The 17,732-nt window shown below is 45.8% G+C and overlaps 1 protein-coding gene across 4 annotated transcripts in view; it reads right to left on the bottom strand.

The window, feature by feature from the left end:
- The window catches only part of LOC148855668 (type I inositol polyphosphate 5-phosphatase 13-like), a 74,996-nt gene that overhangs the window by 31,896 nt on the left and 25,368 nt on the right, over window positions 1-17,732 (bottom strand). For all 4 annotated transcript variants that reach the window (XM_088985802.1, XM_088985805.1, XM_088985804.1 and 1 more), the window contains exon 3: window positions 16,868-17,678. In XM_088985802.1, coding sequence (XP_088841928.1) covers window positions 16,868-17,678 — 811 coding nt within the window. The remainder of the gene's footprint in view (window positions 1-16,867; window positions 17,679-17,732) is intronic.

Below are 17,732 nucleotides of genomic sequence, written 5' to 3'. Positions count from 1 at the left end.
ATAACATATACAAAAATAAATAACAAGTACAGCTGATTAGTAAGAGCTGCACAAATCACTATAGATCAAAGAAACTTTTTTTATCAGCAAGAAAATCTATTAATTGTATTAATATGTGAAAGTTTGTTAACCAGAACAGTGATTTTGTCTCAGCCAAGAAAAAAAGAGTTACACTAATGCCAAAACAGCTGCTGCCTATAGACTCCCTGCTTTTGTCTCGGCCAACCCATTTGCAATCCTTATCCAAACAAAAGTAACGTTCAAATCCTTTGACAGGCCTTTTATTTCCCCAAGACATGCCTATAAAATCAAGGTACAAGGTACCTAGTAGTGGTTCAGGAGACCGGTTTTGAGTCCCCTTCAACTTCCAGTTAGAATGCTTAGCAAATTCTAAGCCTTGTAATAAAGCCACCAGTTCAGCCTTCAATGAATCTCCAACCCCTATAGGTCCCAATATATAGTGATCACCTAGCCTAAAGAGTCTCTAAAACACCCCCTATACCTTCCATTCCTAGGTTTCCCATGGAGCTCCCATCAAAATTCAGTTTTATTTTGTTACTTGCTGGGTGCTTCCATTCCATTACCACCCTTTTCCTTTTCTTTTGAAGACTGTGCCACTTCATTCCACACCCTTATTATTTTTTTTATGGTAAAATGAAATTTCATTAAATAAGAAAAAAGATTACAATCTAGTACGTGATAAGGCATCACCCCCAAACAAAACAACAACAGAAAAGAACATCTAGGGAAAAGAATTAAAATAAATCATTCAAGTTACAAAGTTGAACTCCCAAAATATCTCCCAACTTGTCCCCCAAATCCTCCCTAGAAACTTGATTAAATTCTGGAGATAACAGAACCAAGTTTGCAACCAAGTTGCTAACAGCTGCCATAATCTTGTCCAGAATACAATATCTGTCTTGAAAAATTCTTCTTTTTCTTTCCTTCCATATATTCCAGCAAACTGCGAATGGGATACATCTCCAGAGCAATCTTGCTTTGGCCATGTAGAAAAAAATTCTGCAGCAAGTTCTGGCTGAAAGTTTGTTAACCAGAACAAAGCCATGAAGATCTTCCACAAACCCAGAAACCTTACAGAAGAAGAATAGATGGCTGACAGTTTCCTCCTGTTATTTACAGAGGAAACACATGCCAGCCTTGCTGAAACCGCTGGATATCAGATGATCCACATTCAATATAATGTCCATTGCCACAAGCCAAGCAAACGCTTCAACCCTTGGAGGAACTGGATTTCCCCATACACCATCTATCTGATTTCGTTCTAAATCATCCCTGAGTATAGCCATGTAGAATGATTTAACAGAGAACTTCCCATTGAGCACTCTTTCCACCAAAGTTCATCCCTTGTCTGAGATGATATCTTCACTTCCTCTAGTTTCTCCAGTAGAGATATGCATTCCTCCACTTCTCTATCCAGCCAAGGCCTTCTAAACTTTGGACACCATATCAGATGTTCACCTCTCCTCTCATAACATTGATTCAATGTTTTAAAAGCACAAGGTGCAAAAACAGCACAAGGAGCAATTTGCACCCAAGGCACAAGGCGTAATTTGTGCCCAAGGCACGTGCCTTTTTGAAGCAAGGCGCAAAAATACAAAAAAAAATCAAAAAAAGAAAGAAAAATGCCAGAAAATTCAAAACAAATGCCAAAAAATGAAAAAATTAATTGCTATTTTGTTTACATGTAAATGTAGTCTCACCAAAATAGCACCCTTTTTCCTATGTTCCTCCTTATTACTGTTAGGAACATGTGCAAGTTTAGTAAGGCAATTTATGGCCTAAAACAGTCACCTTGGGCTTGGTTTGGTAGGCAGTAGTGTGGAGCAGGAGTTTGGTTTACATCGGTGTAGTGTTGACCACTCGGTAACAAAAATATAGAGTAATGGCTCACACTACATGTGAACTTGTTTGGCTCAAATAGTTGTTACAAGAAGTTCAGGTGAATGGAATGGATGCTTTGTCTAAGCAAGGGGTGAATAGGTCATTTTTATTTTGGCACAATGTAATTTTCTTTATTGTATGAGAGGTAGCAGCTTGTGCCTCTCTAAGGGATGCTTGTAATGATGTTACATTAAGTTTGTTAATAAAATTTAAGTTATTTATAAAAAAAAATTGTCTTTTAATGCTTTCTAAACCCCCTTGTGGTGTGATAACTCTGTAGTTTGATGCCTTAAGGGCATCATTTCAGGGGTATTTTTGGCTTTAGAATAGTAAAAATGTGCCATCTTCCCAATTAAATTCAATACTGTGAACTCTAAGGGTCTCTGTGCAAATCTTGTGGAAAACTGAGGAAGTTTCATGGCTGAAATGCAATTTTTGGGAAGCCGGTGTAAAGTCCAGGTGAGAGAGGGGTGTTTTTGTGAAAAACTGAGCACAGAAAGGTGCCTTCTATCTGCTAAACCCAGAATGGCGCCCCTCCTACTGAATTAGCATGCTCCCCTCTCCTTAGCAAACCCTAAGGTGCCTTCTAACTCATTCTTTTCATCCTTAAGAAACCCTAGCCACCCCTAGCTGCTAAATCTCCACCTTCCATTCCTTCTAATCTCCACCATTCATTCTAGGGCACCCTCTTTTTAGCTTTTTAACCCTAGGGAGCCACCTACCTTCTAATCCTCACCATTCAGCCCCTAGCCACTAGATCCCATCCCTTTATTCCATTCTCTATCTCAACCATCCACTCTAGGGCGCCACCCACTCCTTTTAATCTCCACCTTTCAAACCTAGGCGCCTCAATCTCCACCATCCATTTCTGGGCGCCCAAATCTCAGCCCTACATAATATTGGGCACCCTCTCCTTTTCTTCTCAACTTTAGGATCACCTTAGAACCATCCTAGCCCTTCATTCTAAAGCCTAGGGCACCCATATCCTTTGCTAAAATCCAGTTGCCGCCCCCCTCTTTCTCTCTAATCCCAATTATGTCCACGCTTGTCTATAAAAAGGATCCCAGGGGACCCTGGAGAAAGGGTTGGTCAATTCACCCAGTTCACAAGGCTACGGTTTCTTGAAGAATTCAAGGGTTGTAGAAAGGGGGGACACTCAATTCTTGTCAGGAGGGGTTCCTGCAAGCTATTCAACCAAATTGCAACTACTGCCACTGGATCTGATCAACCATCTTTTTATTATCTTTATTTTCTTTTCTATTATTTTTATTCCAGCACTCTTTTAGATTTAAAGTATGTTCGTTTTGCAGGTCCGAATTCGTCCAATTCAAGGCTAAGGTGTCTCGAGGGGTTCGAGGGTTGTAAAAGGGAATGACGCCCAGTTCTTGTCAAGAGGGGTTCATGCAAGTTGTCCGGCCAATCTGCAGTTACCGCCACTAGATCCGAACTTTGGATCACTTTTGTTGATTTGAGCACTCCTTTAATTTCTGAATTTTAATTACTGTCTTGTTTAATTCCGAACCTTTAATTTCAGCAGTAATAGATTTTATTTTCTTATTTTCTGCAATTCCTAGTTCCATTTTCTTTTTATTTGTTCGGAACAAGAAAATAATAATTTTTCCCTCGCTTCCCTATAGGTTCGACCCCTTCCTCACCATGTACTACATTGTCTAAGGTTACATGAGGATTGGAAAATTTATAAATTATTAAATTGGTGTTCCAAAATGGTTAACGACACCCTTCCGATGACACCATGGTGCATAAGCACTAATTATATTAATGATACCTAAAACAAGTCTAATTAAAGTTATTCTATCTCCAATTCTTTTAACATTTACAGTTTTATTTCTTAGATCCTTGTCTACTATTATTGTCACTCCATTTCTACTAATTACTTCTCTCGTCTACCATATTTTGTAACCATCAATTTCTTTTGCTTTTTTACTCTTCCAATTAGTTTGTTGTAAGCATTCATAGTGTCTAACTGTCTATTAATTCCATAATCTCACACTAGCAAAAGAACTGGAATCATTTCCTAGATGAAAATGTAGTATCATTGCATACTTCTACATTTTTCCTCATTGTTGTCTCATTTTTCTCAAAAAAATGGTGACTCATGAAAATGTAGTATCATTGCATACTTCAATCATGCCAAGCTTGCCAGTATCATGCTGAAGTTTAGCCTTGGGGATGCCCTTGGTAAGGAAATCAGCTAACTGTCCTTCAGAAGTGATAAAAGGTAGACAAACTTATCCAGAAGCCAATCTTTCTCGAATGAAGTGTCTGTCAACTTCAATATGTTTGGTTTTGTCATGTTGCACGGGATTGTGAGCAATGTTGATGGCAGCCTAATTATCACAGTATAACATCAATGGCTTATCATGATCAATACCCAATTCCTCCATCAGGGATCGAAGCCACAAAAGCTTAGAAACTCCATGAGCCATGGCTCTGCATTTAGCTTCGGTTGAAGATCTGGCAACAACTTATTGTTTCTTGCTTCTCCAAGAAACAATATTACCTGCCACCAAGCTACAATCTCCAACGATAGATCTTCTGTCATCAATATTTTCGACCCAATCAGCATCTTTGTAGGCTTCAAGTTTCATATGACCATGCTTAGCACTGGGAGCATGCATGAACTGACTAATACAACTAACAGCATATGCAATGTCTGGCCTAGTCATGCACAGATAGAGCAGTTTCCCAAGTAGCCTCCGGAAGATTCCCTTATCTTTCAACAATACTCCATCTGGGACAGAGAGTTTATGACTCGTATCAATAGGAGTAGCAACTGGTCTAGCACCCATCTTCCCTGTTTCAGTGAGCAAGTACATACTTTCGCTGAGAGATAAGGATCCCATCCTTAAATCGAGCAACTTCTATACCAAGAAAATATCTCAATTCCCCCAGATCTTTGATCTCAAATTCTGTATGAAGGAAATGCAATGTGCAGTACACTTCCTTTTACCTTTCCTGATAGCAATAGGGATATCAAGGTCTGTGAAGGATGGCTCCAAAGGGGGTTGTATCAGTACATGTTGTCTCTTCTATGGCTGGAAGTGTAGGAGGCTCATGTGGTGTAGGGGAAGCAATCTGCTCACTTCTAGTTCTCTATCGTTGGTTCAACCTGGGATTAAAAAAATGACGAGGAGGTAATGGAGGAGGGATAGGAACACTGTAATGAGAATGAGATGACTGATCCTCCCTTGACTCATTTGAAGGAGGAAGAGGCTCTAAAGAAGACTCAACTGGGACAAGAAGGGGGAGAGCAAACAACTGTGACAAATTCTCCCCCTTTGGACAATGCCTCTCCTGAGAAGGATCATAAAAAGAAGAAAGCTCATCAAAGGTGACATCCATTGAGACAATCAAGTTCCAGTCTTTGGATCAAAACAACAATAACCCTTTTGTGTGGGGGAATAACCAAGGAAAATGCACTTGTGGGCTTTTGGTTCAAATTTATTTCTCTGGACACTTGGAATATGTACATAACAAATGCAGCCAAAGACACGGAGTGGAATAGGAAAAAGGTCCTTGCCCCGGATGAAGAAGACTGAAAGGAGACTTAAACCCCAACTGGATGGCATACGGTTGATCAGGTAGGTTGCGAGCCGAGCATAACTTCCCCAAGGCAGGTGGTTGCCCCCAAGGTGACCGCTCCACCGGGGAGTCAACACAGTCGGGCCGGCGCGGGTCCACCACCCAATCGGCCCCCAACCTCGGCCACACAGAGCGGGCCGAGCCCTCAAAGTCTGGCAGCAGTCGCCCGATTGACCCACGCTCCAACACCTTTAAACCTCCCAGCTGAAGGGAAGACAACTCCAAACCTCCTAGCTGAAGGGAGGAGGATCCGGAGCAATCGGCGGATAGCCGTCAGCCCTCCGAGCAACATCACCGACGTTGAAGGGCCAATCCAAGGGACGAAGACGGGCATCGCAATCGCCCCAACACCCATCCCAGGGCCGAGGGCCGGCACCGAGCCTCTTCCCCTCACGTTTCAGACCTCCAGGACATCCTGAAAGATCACAGCACTAGGCACGAGGCACGTTGTCTCAACTCTGAGCACTCTAGCGTCTGCACCGAGCTCGGTAAATTAAAAGCCAAGCTCAAACAAGTGAAAGAGGGTCGAACCGACACCTCGGCCGGACAAAGCTCCTGGGAAGAATGGATGCCTTCTCCCCTGATATCATCGCCGAGCCTCTACCCCCGAACTTCAAGGCTCCCGCCTTGGAGATGTACGACGGGAACTTTGACCTAGACGACCACCTAGAGAGCTTCAGGGCACTCGTGATCCTATATGGGTACTCTGGCGCGTTGATGTGCCGAACTTTCAAGGCAACCTTCAAGGGAGACGCTCGGCAATGGTTCTCAAGCCTCCCACCTCGATCCATCAACTCGTGGGAGCAATTTTCCAGCATGTTCCCCACACGTTTCATCAGCAGCCGACGCCCTCAAAAGAGTGTTGTCTCACTGATGACTGCCAAGCAAAAGTGAGGGGAAAGCTTGTGGTCATACATTGATCGTTTCAAGAAAGAATAACTTGAGGTCCGCGACCTCGACCCCCCGGTCTCCATGCATGCCGCTATTAGCGGGCTCCTCCCCAGCTCTGCCCTCAAATGTTGTGGCCAAAAGCCAAACGAAGACGAAGTTGCAGTTCCTAGAAAGGGCCCAGAAGTATATTGCGGTTGAAGAGGCCTCGGCCACGGACACCCATGAGAGGGGTGCGGATCATCGGGACGGAGACCCCGAGAGCCTATCCGAACTGGTAAGTTTCCTTAGTCTCAATGTCGACGTCTTTGCTTGGTCCGTCACTGACATGCCTGGAATTGACCCTTCGGTCATTACACACAGGCTGAGCGTGGACCCGAGCTCTAGGCCAGTTTAGCAAAAGAAGAGGGAACTTTGCACCGGAACGTTGGAAGGCCATAGAGGAGGAAGTTGAAAAGCTACTCTCATCCGAGAGGTACAATACCCTAACTGGTTGTCAAACGTGGTTCTGGTAAAGAAAGCTAATGGGAAATGGCGGATCTGAATTGATTTCACAAACCTTAACCGAGCCTGCCCCAAGGACAGTTTTCCTTTGCCGAGGATAGACCACCTCGTTGACGCCATTGCAGGGTACAAGGTGCTTAGCTTCATGGATGCCTTCTCCAAATACAATCAGATAAAGATGCACCTAGATGATGAAGAGAAAACATCATTCGTCACCGAGCATGGCATACTGCTACCATGTGATGCCCTTCGGCCTCAAAAATGCGGGGGCCACCTACCAGCGCCTTGTCAGCAAGGTGTTCAAAGAGCAGAAGGGGAGGAACGCCGAAGCCTATGTGGATGACATGGTAGTAATGAGCCTGAAGGCCGAGACCCATGTCTAAGACCTAGTCGAGACCTTCAACACCTTGCGGAAGTACAGCATGAAACTCAACCCTAGCAAGTATGCCTTCGACGTTACATCAGGCAAATTCCTAGGTTTCGTCATCACTCAAAGAGGCATTGAGGCTAATCCTGAAAAGATATAGGCCATACTAGATATGGCACCCCCACGGACGGTGAAGGAGACCCAAAAACTCACTGGCCGAATAGCAGCCCTCAATCACTTCATGTCAAAGTCAACCGACCACTACCTACCCTTCTTTCGTGCCATCAAGAAGCTGAAAGAGTTCCAGTGGACGAAGGAGTGCCAACGCGCCTTTGACGAGCTCAAGGCGTACCTTACTTCGCCTCCCCTTCTCGCCCGGTTGACCGAGGGGGGAACCCAGTACCTATACCTCTCAGCCAGGGATGAAGTAGTCAGTTCAGTCCTCAACGAGGAAGATGGCATGCAAAAGCCGGTGTACTATGCCAATAAGGTCCTCTGCGACGCCGAGACTAGGTACCCTAAGATAGAAAAGTTGGCTTTCACCCTCGTGATTTCGGCAAGGAAACTCTGGCCGTATTTCCAAGCACACACTGTAGCAGTCCTGACGAACCAGCCCCTCAAGGCTGTGCTTGCCAAACCTGAGACCTCAGGACGCCTGACAAAGTGGGCCATCGAGCTATCGGAGTTTGACATCCAGCACCAGCCAAAGCCCGTGATCAAAGCACAAGCCCTGGCAGATTTCAAAGTCAACCAACCGCTGCCTACCCTCTTCCATGCCATCAAGAAGTTGAAAGAGTTCCAGTGGACGGAGGAGTGTCAGCGTGCCTTTGACGAGCTCAAGGCGTACCTTACTTCGCCTCCCCTTCTCCCTCGGTCAGCCATGGGAGAAACCCCATTTGGTTTAACCTACGGCACAAAAGCAGTAATCCCAACAAAGATCGGCCAGCCGACACTCCAAGTTGAAGCATACAATGAAGTCGAGAACGATGAAGGCCTTAGAGCAAACTTAGACCTACTGGAAGAAGCCCGAGAGCAAGCACAGATAAGGGTAGCCGCTTACCAGCAGCAAGTGGCCCGCTACTACAACTCTAGGGTAAAAGAAAGACACAATCAAGAGGGAGATCTTGTCCTCAGAAAAGTCATGGTCCCCAAACCCAAAGTAGGGAAGCTAGGCCCCAATTAGGAAGCCCCCTATAGAATCAAGCGAGTCGTTGGCCCCAGTACTTTCCACCTAAAACACCTAGATGGAAGAGCAGTACCTCGGACATGGAATTCGGAGAACCTCTGAATGTCTTACAAATGATTGTAACATCTTTTTGAAATTGTGGAATGAGTGAAGCAAAGTTCCTCTTCGGCTCAATGCTCAGTGCGTGAACCTACTAAGTCCTTATAACTCTTCGGCCTTGTGACCGGCAGGGGGCACGGCCTCCTCCAAGGCTATACCCCCTCGCTAGACCGACGCCAAGGCTTAACAAATAAGTAGCGGACACCTTAGCTATAACTTAGTGCGTCAGAATACGCCAAGACGGCCGAGAGCCCCATGTGCCTTAGCGCCCCACCTCGGCAGCGACTAGCCTCCTAAACTTTCACACTTAGTGCTACCAACAAAGAAAGCTAGCCCCTACGGAGCGTTGCTCTCGACCTCATCGAAACAAGTATGTGGGGATACGGGAGCTAGGCAAGCCTCGGCTCTACCTAGGCCCCAAGGAGCCAGACGAGCCTCAACTCTGTCTCGGCCACACACCCCCCCCAGTAAGGCAGGCCACCTTGGCCTTGCCAAAGCTAAGGCGCAGGGATGCGGGAGACAGGCAAGCCTCGGCTCTGCCGCGGAGCCAGACGGGCCTTTCCTCTGTATTGAACACCCCGTAGTACGGCAAGCCTTTTCGGCCTCGCCAAATTCAACACTTAGAAGAATGGGAGGCAGGCGAGCCTCGGCTAAGCCTCGGCCCCCACTCTCGCGTCGACAGGTCATCTTGCTATTTACCCAAATAGAGGGGAAGGAGAGGGAGCAAGGCGAGCCCACGCTCTGCTCCGGCCTCCCTCCATCACAAGCCTCTTTGGCCCTACCTAAGTAGACACTTAGAAGGGTGCCAGGCTAGGCAAGCCACGGTCTAACCGTGGAGGCTTCACCACGCTTTTGATGCACAAAGTAAAGCGAAGAGAACCATGCTCTGCTTCGCTACGCTTGTCTCACAAAAGCATAAGTGCAAAAAACGGTGCAAAAACATACAAGGAAAGATAACATAGCAAAACACAAGTGCAACAGTCGAAGAAAAAGATCAAAAAATTCCTCTGATTTTCATTATGCACAAGAAATTCCTATGGCATTACAAATTTGTTTCGTGGCCCCTCAGGCCGAATACATATACAAAAAAAAAAAAGGAAAGAAGCCTGGCTTAAGCCTTGCCACCAGCTAGAGGAGGAAGTGCGGAGTCAGTAGCCTCTTCGGGAGTATCGAAAATCACCTTCAAAGAGACAACATCGATGTCCAGAAGCACTGCCAGGAGTGCCTTCTTGGTGTCCTCGATCCCGTCCAAATAAGCCCCAGAAGCGACGTCGGCCAGCTCATTAGCTCGCTTCTCTACTTCCTAGGCCCTCTTCTCGGCACCAGTCGCCTTCTGCTCGGCCTCGGCAGCCCTCTTAGTTGCCTCCTTGGCCCCCCGCTCTGCCTCAGTCGCCCACCTGTTCGCCTCAGAGATGCCCTCCTTGGCTTGATGGAGATGTCGCACGGCCTCGGAGACGAGGCTCTCGACCTGAGCCCTCTCAATCTGCTCCTAGGCAAGAAGATCCTGTGTCTTCTTCAGGTTCTCCTCAGCCTCCTTGCAGAACTTTTATTCGTCAACAAAGAACTGTTGCATCTCGCGGCGTTTCTCCATGGCGTTGGCGACAGTCTATTGAAGCTTGTCTTTCTTATCCTCTAGCTTATCCATATTGGCCAGGGTCAACTTCAGCCAATCCCCTAGACCAACAAAATGAAGGCAGACCTGCAACAAGAAAACAGTCAGTACCTAGCAAAAAGAACGAAAGAAAAAAGAAAAGCAAAGAGGAACAGACTGTTTTACCTCGGCCAGGCTCTGCAACCCTTGGTCGTACAGCTTGTCAAGGGCCATCCCCAACATCTGGAAGCAGTCCTGAGACAACAGGGACCCGCTCACCAGTGCTAGACCAACTCCTGCGTTGCAGATTGAGTCCCCCTCATGGACCTCCCATTGAGGGCAAAAGATTTGATCAGACCGCTAGGTGAGCTCCTCCAACGGCGTAGGAGCAGAAAACGGTGCTCCATGTAGGACGCCCTCGAGGCATCACTGGCAGAACTCCTAGTGTACCTTCTGTTGCAGTTGACTCCCCAAGGCCCCCTCAGCCGGCCTCTTCCTCCTTGCCTCGACGCCATCGGTAGGTCATCGCGGCACCTCAACCGATTGCTGCGGCGCTTGCTCCTAGCGCCCCGACTAGCCCTCCTCGACGGGCCCCTTCCCCTTCGCGAAGATCTGCGAAGTGGCTCCATTCGGGGGAGCTATTGAAGGAGTCCCTTTGGCGGGGACCTATGATTTCGTCCCCTTGGCAGGGACCTAGCGGGAAGACCCCACCTTTGCAGGGGTAGAGACCTTCTCCTTCTGCCCATCAGAAGGCCTCTGAGGTGTCTTGGCCCATTCCTTTTGCATGGCGCGAGCACGTTCCAGAACAGCCTTGCGGGCATCCATTGGCACTTCTGCAAACAAAGTAAAGCCATCAGTAAGGCAACAAAAAAAAGAGAAGAAGAGAGAAGAAAAAGCAAGGGGGAAAAAAGAACGTGTTAAAGGACTATAGAGTATCTCCTACCAAGGGGAGCAAGGCTGAGCCCCGCAAAAACTAGTGGGACCTCCTCTTCCACCAAGGGTTGGGCTCGGACTATCCCCAGGTCGAGCAACTACACGAGATCATCGTTCCCCTCACTCGTGAGCACGAGGACACTCTTCTCTGCAGCCTGGCTAACCTCTCCCCACCCCAACTTGAAGGACCAATCCTCGGGGCATGATAGAAAGAAGAATTTTCCCTTCCAGTTATGCACGGAAGAAGGGTTGTCTATTGGCTTGGTCTTACGGGATTGAAGATAGTACATGTCGTTTTCGGAAGAATGCCTCCTTGGCACAAACAACGCTCGGAAGAGCCTTAGCATCAGCTCCACCCCCTGGAACTGAGCCACCACCAACATGGCCACCATGGTCCTAATGGCGTTGAGCACCAGTTGGCTAAGAGTAATCCCATATGCCCTCAACAGTTCGGAATTCAACGGATGAAGGGGAAACCGAAGACCGAACTGGATGAAATGTTGGTAGACGCAAATCTCCCCCTCCTTTGGAGTCCACGGTTGTTCGCCTACTTATAGCACCCTCATACCATAGGACGAGGGAATGAAGTATTGCCTTACCAAAGCTATTACCTGGTCCCCATCTAGAGAGTTCTCGAAACCCGGGCGAACATCAGTCTCAACTACTACATAGGCAGCCCTCGTCCTGGGAACATGGTCTAGGGTTCCCTCCCCCTCGGTTGGGCAGGCCCCTTCGACCTCCTTCGGTGTCACAGAAGCGGCACTCTCACAAGGAGGGTCCTCGCCTTGACGGCTGCCTTCGGCACCCTCAGGGGATACCCTTCCCTGGAGCACCATGACCTCCCGCTGAAGGGGGGCAAGAGTAAGACTCAAGGGGGAAAGGGGAGAAGGGGTATGGGAAGAGCTCCCTTCCGACTCGTGCAAAAGTTCATAGCACTCAGGTCCAGAATCTGAGAAAGACGTTGTTTAGAGTTACCTAAGTAATGTGGACAAAGAAAGAGTGAGAGTAAAGTGTTGAAGGTTGGAGAGTCTGGAAGTTGAGTTCACTCGAAGGCAAAGGCGCTTAGAGGCAAACGACAAGAATGCTGCCGCTAAGGGCGAGGAACAAACGGCACAGATTTCTCAAGATCCAACGACTAAGAAGCCACCGCCTCCACTACCCAATCATGGCACGCCGCGTGACGCTCAACCTCAGAAGGCGAAACGATGATCTAGCGATGGCTCGGATCGTAGCTGATCCAACGGACGCCAAATGTCTCTGCACCTGCGATCCAGCTACGCCGCATCCCTAAACGCTCACCCTCGGAAGGCGAAACGGCGCTCACCCTCGGAAGGCAAAACGACGCTCTGGGTGAACCGACATGTCCACCCACTGTGGACCACCGGCTTATGTGACCCGGTCACGCGAATGTGCGCACCAGTCAGACCGGAAAGCCGTCCCGTGCACGGGTCCTCAGGCTTCACAGGCCTTCGCCTAAAACAGCCTTCGGCTTCACAGGTCTTCAGCCTAAACAACCTTTGGCTCCACGAGTCTTCGGCTTAAGCAACCTTCGATTCCCTATGCTCTCAACCTAAATGACAGCACCAAAACATCCACACTGAGCGTGCCTCCCGAATCACTTGTCCGATGCAGCAGTGTCGTAAACCACTCACAACCTCGGCCCAACTCATAAAGGACGAACCAGGCAGAGACACAAAAGAGGATGCCACCACATGATACACCTCGGCTGCCGGGCCCACTAGTGCTCACCATTATTACTCCCATCAGCCGAAGCCAAATTTTCCTCTTCGGCCTCAGGAGTGGGGGGGCAAGTGATGTGGGCCTAGCCCACGAGCACCAGATCAAGGAATGAGATCCACTACAGCAAGGGTTACCCTCCCCCCATCGTACAAAGCCAACCGCGATGCACTCACATGACCCTACCAAACCCGCTACAGGCCCTCGTATGGCTCCCATCCAAAGCATTCATCTCCACCTACCACCAAGCAGCTCAAGTATAAATAGGGGTACCCCCTCCATGTAAAGGGGTTACAAAAACTCAAGACCTACAGCTATTGTCATAATAGCTATTGCAATAACTGCTATTGTGACTTTATTATGGAACTACCTACCAGGATCCTATCCTGGTACTCTCCCTTCCTATCCTGTACTAACTTGACCGTCGGAGACTCTACCTCGGGTTCTCACCTGAGGCCTCTAACGAATTTCCGCCTAGCAGCAATTCGGCCATCTACCCTTGGCTTCTACCGTACTCAGGATCCACCCCGCCTCGACCTACACACCTCGGCCTCACCAGCAAGCTCTCCGAGTCCTCAAAGCCTTCGGCCGGCCTTCGGAGCCTAGTGGCGAAATTACTTTGTTGTCCTCGACCATTCCAAGCACCAGCACCACCCATAGAGGGTAAGTGGTAAGGCCCAACACATCGGAGTGCACAATATGGAATGGAGAATCTTTTATTACTCAAAGGGTAATTGTTTCTACAATGTTTTGACAACTCACAAAACTCACAATGAAGACTTGACAAACTAATTCCCTTAAATAGTTCTAGGAATAAATGATTCGATGAAGTAAAAGAAAGATGACCCAAATGAAAATGACATAACATGACACGACTGACAAACTCTGAAGATGTAGATCCAAAGGCAGCTTTCCCAAGTTGTCCATGGCCTTGTCCAGGAGTGTCCAGCAGATATATTCCATTCGCCTCATGGCCACTCGGCCACTCCCAATCACTTTCTAAGACTCTAGATCCTGAAAAACACAGTAGGAAGGAAAAAAGGTACACAACAGTTCAAAGACTTAGTTAGGCTACCTACAGATAACAAATTAGTATTAGTTTGGGTACATGAAGAGCAGAAGGAAGTACTAAAGAGACTGTAGCCTTGATGGTTCCCTTGCCAGAAATAGGAGCAAGAGAGTCATTGGCTAGGGTGATTTTGTCACGGCCAAGAAGCAAATCATAAGAAACAAATAAGGTGGAAAGGCTGACCATATGATCTGAAGCACCATAATCAATAATCCAAGGGACCTTACGATTACCTGAGATAGTTGCTTAGTTGGAAAAAGCCCATATACCTGAATGAGCAAATGCAAAAGTTGAATTTCCTGGAGGGTTGGAAGAAGAGGCCACACCCTCTAGGTGATTGACCATCCTTCCAAACTTCTCATACTCTGCCTTCATAGCTACTAATTGCTCACTAGCAGTCTTTTCTTCAGTTAGACATCTGTCACTGTCTGGACCAACAGCAATATTGGCACTCCCTACCTTCATATTATTAGACTTCTTTTAAAACCGAAGGGGAAGAATCTCCAGATGCAATTTCCAACACTTGTCTTTTGTGTGTTTTGGTTTCTTACAGTACTCACAAATAATTTCTTTCTTCCCTGAGCCAACTGGATTTCCAATATTTCCCTTAGGTTTCACCCCCATATTAGCAAAGGGATCATTTAGACCAGCCCCTGAACCTAGACAAATCCCCTGCTTTTTCACTGCTTACCAAGGCATAGGCTTAGGACAATGAAACACTATCCTTGGATAAGATATTCTGCTTTGTGATGTCATATTCGGGATTCAGCCTATCGAAAACTCAAACGCCCCATTTCTCTCAACAAGTTTCCTATAGGTCTCAGAATTAGTAATGCTTTCCCAGGCTATAGTTTCCATCAAATAAATTTCTTTCCATAGAGATTTCAGTATTGAGAAATAAACAGCCAAAGGTTTCTCCCCCTATCTTAAATTTTTCACATCACTCCTCATCTTGTATGGTCTAGCCACATTTAATTTCTAGGAATAGGTTTCAGCAACACTGTCCCATATTTCCTTTGCTGAATTCATCCACAAATAGTGTTGACTAGTTTGAGGTTGCATTGAGTTCACTAACCATCCGATTACAATATAATTTTCTTGCATCCATTTTTTATAGGATGGATCATCTTCCGAGGGAGCCTTCTTGGCTCCCGGAGATATAACCCCATTTGCCTCTACTACAGATGAATTTTTACTGATTGTGACCATGCCAGATAATTAGTTCCATCTAGCTTGACTGTGGCCACAGCCAATAGAGAGTCAACAAAGGCTCTCGAAACCTGTACGGATTCAACAACATGCTTGTTTTCAACTTCTGAAGGGTCCATCTTCTTAAAACACTTCAAAAATAACCTCTAATAACTTCAAATAACAATCAATGAAGGCAGAAAAAAATACAGTGCTATGAATCAACCTCTATGAAGTCGTACCTATCAACTACGTCACACCCGGAACCAAGAGAAACAGAGAAAACTTAGCCGCACCTTGTAGACTTCACAGAATACCAAGCAACTTGAATCAATCTTCAAGATGAAGAACAAGAAATCTTTCAGCCACTGAGCGCCCAGGTCAAACTCCCTGTGGGGCCCACAATCAGATTTCTCCGGTTAATTAGGGTTTCGAGCAACACACTTGAAACTGTCAAGAGGACGACAAAGATAGTCTCCTTCTATCCAGAAACCACTAACAATTGGGATGAAAAAAGTTTCTTTAACTATTCATCCGATTCAGTTCTCCATACACACTGTATATGGGAAAAAAAGAGGAGAAAAAGAGAAGAAGAGACCGCTTTGATACCAAGAAGAAAAACAGCGTTTTGAAATGAAAGGACTGTTCAAAATGTTGCAGAAAATTGATTAAGAATAGCGAAAATCAGGTTTCAAGAGGAGAGAAGAGGAAGAAGAAGGTGGCGGCAATAAGGGTTCTGAGAGAGATTTCGAACATAATCTCCTCTTACACCCCTAATCCCATTTCATTAACTTAATTTTTATAATTTACAGAAAAGAGAAAAGGCCCAAGTTGAGGCCCATTACAGCAAAGAACATAAAGAAATAAAATAAGACAAACAGTCTATGGGCAATTCAGCCCATCTTCTCTACAATTACCTTTAACAATTTGCTATATAGAAATCATAGATCAGCAGATACATGAAAACGGACAATAATCAAAAGGGAAATATTTTTTCCTTGGAAGGGATTTACATTTTTTTCTGATAGGTAAGGAGTCTACATTTGTTTATTCTCTAGGTTATTCTAGACTCTAGAGTGGAAATTGAGGGGCATTCTCAGGGTTAGGTGGATGAGAGGTGGACAGGTCCCCGGGGTTATGGTGTTCTGACATTGATTACAAGAGGGTAGATCTTTGGCAACTTGGGGAAACATCTTCTTCTGACATTGGATAAGGAGTCTGACAATAACCCAGATGACAAAGTTAGGTAGGAAAAAGTGAGTGTACTGGGGTCAGTCCTACCTGACTGCATTTCTTCCCATGGGGTGTGTAGTGATAATCCCCCGTGGTAGTTTTGCGACTATCTTCCAGTTTTATTCTTCTTCTTTTTTATATGCTTAAACTCTTCTTGTTGATTTATTAGTAAAACGTCATTGATCTTGTTACTAAGTATTTAAAGAGAAGGTGACAATTACCAAATTGTAATTACTAAAAGAGCCTCACATAGCAGCAAATATACACATGATTAAAGCAGATCGGGCGTTCATAAATCAATATATTATCAGGCCTTAGACTTTCAGAAAACAAATAATCAGATCAAGGCGTTCATAAAACAATATAGTTAGTTACATGCATCTATAATGGAGTTCCTGGGTTGAATGGAAACATCAGCTAACAATTAGAACAAACTATGAAAATGATGATATCTATAAATCTGTGGAAACACCTATCTGTTTTTTCTCTAGATTGATTCTTCTTGAACAATAATGTCAGGACCATACAACTAAGAAAAATCAGCTAAGAAAATATAAGAAATCTCACAGTTTCTTTTGCTGCAGACATTGCAAGAAAACCAGCACCCATTTCCACTTCTTGCAATCCAACAACGACAATGCCAACATTTGATGCTGCAGAACCCAGCCAAGAGATAAGTGAGTCATGAGAAGCTCTTCCTTGTCCAACATTCCAAGTGCCTGTCAACATTTTCAGATTTTCTAGCTTCATATATAGATGTTCTTTTCTGGTCATTTCTGAACGCAATATGTTATCAAGAGGGCCTGGAGACATAATGCTCCATCCACGAATTCCACCATGGTTAGCTAATGTGAACACATAACCCACTCCAACATCCATTTTTATAATAGGACTATTGTGTGCAATCCATCCTCCAAGCAGGTTGCCCTCAAGATCTAGTACCTGCACAGTACCATTTATATAGCCTACCCATAATCGTGTCCCAAAAGTACAAAAGCATTGGACAGCGAAAGGATGGTGGTGAAAGTCTTTTAACCTATTCCCATTTCCATCCCACTGCACAAGTAACCCATTTGTACATCCTGTCCAAATCATTCCGTCTATTGTTAGGACTATCGCTTCAGTTCTCCTATTATCATCTCCAAATGCTCCCTTAGCTGCTACTCTACGGACAGCATCAGCTGCTCCCATCAGAGCATTTCGTGAGCGCTGCAAGAAGCTAATGGAACCTTGTGGCTTCTCCTTCTTTAATAGAGAAGTAAACTTAGCCTTTATATCATCCTCTATAGAAGAATCCTGAACTGATGGAATATCAAAACGATTTTCAATCTGACCATCTACATTAAATACTTTCATAAGTTCCCTTGTACGTGCATCCCTGCAGAGTAAACACCAGATCTGGATTGACTTAGGATGATAAAGATTTAATTGT

The sequence above is a fragment of the Nelumbo lutea genome, chromosome 4 (genome assembly GCF_056320005.1).
Source record: "Nelumbo lutea isolate HS-2025 chromosome 4, American lotus-T2T, whole genome shotgun sequence".
NCBI lineage: Eukaryota > Viridiplantae > Streptophyta > Magnoliopsida > Proteales > Nelumbonaceae > Nelumbo > Nelumbo lutea.
This window is presented reverse-complemented; position numbering and strand designations above follow the sequence as displayed.